General features: G+C 50.7%; 1 protein-coding gene across 1 annotated transcript in view; it reads right to left on the reverse strand.

The window, feature by feature from the left end:
- The window catches only part of gabrb2b (gamma-aminobutyric acid type A receptor subunit beta2b), a gene marked incomplete at both ends in the record, with an annotated part of 43668 nt that overhangs the window by 38721 nt on the left and 1631 nt on the right, over positions 1-3316 (reverse strand). The window contains one exon of the mRNA XM_080549693.1: positions 2666-2886. Within this exon, the coding sequence (XP_080405819.1) occupies positions 2666-2886 (221 nt within the window). The remainder of the gene's footprint in view (positions 1-2665; positions 2887-3316) is intronic.

Below are 3316 nucleotides of genomic sequence, written 5' to 3' on the forward strand. Positions count from 1 at the left end.
AGCTGGTTTTTCGGTTAACAAGCACTACTTCCTTACACCATTTAGGATGCCCGCCTCTCTTCCTGACAACACCCCAGTGAAAAGATACCCTGCAAAAAAACACCTGACTTAATGTATCCAGTCATCCTGTCTGGAAATACAATATTCTGGACACTTAGTGCATAATAGGGCACTTTAACAGTACAGTAAAGTCATAATAACCTGGCTCTCTCTATCAATAACACATGCTGCACGGCCTCCAGGGGACTCATTTTCTCTTCTCTTCTGTGTGCGTGCGTGTGTGTGTGTGTGTGTGTGTGTGTGTGTGTGTGTGTGTGTGTGTGAGAGCCCCAGCCACAGGCACTGTTACAGTAATATAAGTGAGTGCAGTGGCTGCATGCATTTTTCAGTGTAAGTAACAAGTGATTCACGTTGTTAGACACATGATCCACACCTAAAGTAGTCTATTGACAACCCAAACCACCTTGCCGATTCTTTCGCAACAGAGAGAACGTGCTGTGGTCTTCACAGTGGTGCTGCATAACCCCACTGCCCGTGGACGAGAGAGAATACGTTCTCAGCAGTGTTACTTTTGGCAGGCTTTTTAGTCACTTAGTCTTTTATGTTTAGATGAAGATGCACACCAGTTCTAGTCACACCAGTTGATGAAAACTGAAAACATTCCAGTGCAGTTTCAGTCCCCCAAAAAACCCAAAACATTTTAGTCTAGCCCTAGTCAGCGATGAAAACTCGACTAAAATGTTTTGGAGTTTTTGTGAACTGAAACTGCACTGGTATGTTTTCAGTTTTCATCAACTGGAACTGGACTGGAACTAAGAAAAATGTAGGTGACTTGGTGTGACTAGAACTGGTGTGCATCTTCATCTAAACACCAAAGACTAAGTGACTAGAAAGCCTGCCAAAATTAACACTGGTTCTCAAAAAAGAAAAAGGTGCACCCTAAAAGCAAAAAAGGGTTACACGGCTGTCCCTGTATGAGAGAACTCTTTGGAGAAACCGAATGGCCCCAATGTCGAACCCTGTTGCGTTCAATTCCGAGCCTTGTGCGGAACCCTTTCTCTTCTACATCCCTTCCCTCTTTCTGCTTGTCTAATGGAGGCGAACGCTCCAGTGAGAGATGCAAAGATGACTCAGGACTCACGCGCGCTAACGACGCTAAGCTATCTAGCCTCGTGATAAGGCGATAAGACTATGGTTGACACATTTAATAATACATGAATCACTCGGTGGAACAATTGGCCAGTTGCTCTTTGTTGCAGAGGAGGAGAGAGGAGGAGAGAGGAGGAGAGGGGAGGAGAGAGAGGAGAGAGGAGAGAGGAGAAAGGAGGAGAGAGGAGGAGAGAGGAGAGATGAGGAGAGAGGAGAGAGGAGGAGAGAGGAGGAGAGAGGAGAGGGGAGGAGGGAGGAGAGAGGAGGAGAGAGGAGATAGGAGGAGAGAGGAGGAGAGGGGAGGAGAGAGGAAGGGAGAGAAGGAGAGAGGAGGAGAGAGGAGGAGAGGGGTGGATAGAGGAGGAGAGAGGAGGGGGAAAGAGGAGAGAGGAGGAGAGAGGAAGAGAGAAGAGGAGAGAGGAGGAGAAAGGAGAGAGGAGGAGACAGGAGAGATGAGGAGAGAGGAGGAGAAGAGGAGAGAGGGGAGAGGTGGAGGGGGGAGGAGAGAGGGGAGAGGAGGAGAGAGAGAAGGAGAGAGGGCAGAGAGAGGGCAGAGAAGAAGGGAGGAGGAGAGAGGGGGAGAGTTACATAACGAGGGGTGGTGAACGCTGAGCTAACACAGCGAGTGCTAACCAGTAGTGAAATCATTGAGATGGGGAGAGGGGGGGGGGGGCGTTGGGGTGGTGATGACGACACTGCTGAGCTCCCAACCCTATTCAGTTCTCTCTCTCTCTCTCTCTCTCTCTCTCTCTCTCTCTCTCTCTCTCTCTCTCTCTCTCTCATGTATTTATTCATCTCAGCAGCCAGTGTATAATAGATCACACTGGATTATAATGAATCTGTTTCTTATGATTTCAACAACCTTTGTTCACCCACAGGCCTCATGTTGTGTTTGTTTGTTGTGTGTGTGTGTGTGTGTATGTGTGTGTGTGTGTGTATATGCGCGTGTGTGTTTGTTTGTGTTCATGTGTGTATATATAGGTGTGTATGTGTGTGTGTGTGTGTGTGTGTGTGTGAATCAGTATCATCTGAACGGGTGTTTTGGCATAACAAAATGTGTGTGTCTGTGTGTGCGTCTGTGCATGTGTATTATGCTTGTCTGTCTGTGTGCGTCAAGTTTGTGTGTGTGTATATATGCACGTGTGTGTTGGTTTGTGTGCGTGTGCCGTCCACACAGTGCCGTCCGTGTGTGTGTGTGTGTGTGTGTGTGTGTGTGCGTCGAGTGGTGTGTGTGTGTGTGTGTGTGTGTGTATATGCGCGCCAGTGTCTCAGTATGGTCAGTACCTCAGACCGTACAGCACAGTGCCGTCCATGTGTGTGTGTGTGTGTGTGTGTGTGTGTGTGTGTGTGTGTGTGTGTGTGTCTGCGTCATGTGTGTGTGTGTGAGAGTGTCTCAGTGTGGTCAGTACCTCAGGCCGTACAGCACAGTGCCGTCCATGTGTGTGTGTGTGTGTGTGTGTGTGTGTGTCTGCGTCATGTGTGTGTGTGTGTGAGAGTGTCTCAGTGTGGTCAGTACCTCAGGCCGTACAGCACCGTGCCGTCGGGGTGCAGCCGTATCATCCGGTTCTTCACCGTGACGCCGTGGACGAAGGACTTCTTGTCGTTCAGGAAGTAGGTGTCTGGCACCCACAGCTGGTCCGCCACGCGGTTGTCCAGCGTCAGGTTGAGGGGGATCTCCGAGTACGACAGGCGCTTGTCCCGCCACGCCTGCTGGAAGTACATCGTCAACGTGTAGTCCTGGAAGAGAGAGAGAGAGAGAGGGGGGGGGGGGGGTGGAGGGAGACAGGGAGAGAGAGAGGGGGGGGGATAGGGAGGGAGAGAGAGAGAGAGAAGATAAGTGGGTTACTGGGTCTAGAGATAAGGTTTTTCACGAAAAGGACGTTCCCTTCCCACCAACCTCTCAGACAGTGTTGAATATTAGATGATGTGGATATGAGAGGAGAGGGGTAGAGGGGTGTGAGAGGAGAGGGGTAGAGGGGAGGGGTAAAGGAGAGGGGTAGAGGGGAGGGGTAAAGGAGAGGGGTAGAGGGGTGTGAGAGGGGAGAGGGGTAGAGGGGTGGGAGAGAGAGAGAGGGGTAGAGGGGTGTGAGAGGGGAGAGGGGTAGAGGGGTATGAGAGGAGAGGGGTAGAGGGGTAGCGTACCAACCAGGGGGAGGGGGGGAGATTC

The sequence above is a fragment of the Nansenia antarctica genome, assembly GCF_963989245.1.
Source record: "Nansenia antarctica genome assembly, chromosome: 20".
Classification (NCBI taxonomy): Eukaryota; Metazoa; Chordata; class Actinopteri; order Argentiniformes; family Microstomatidae; genus Nansenia; species Nansenia antarctica.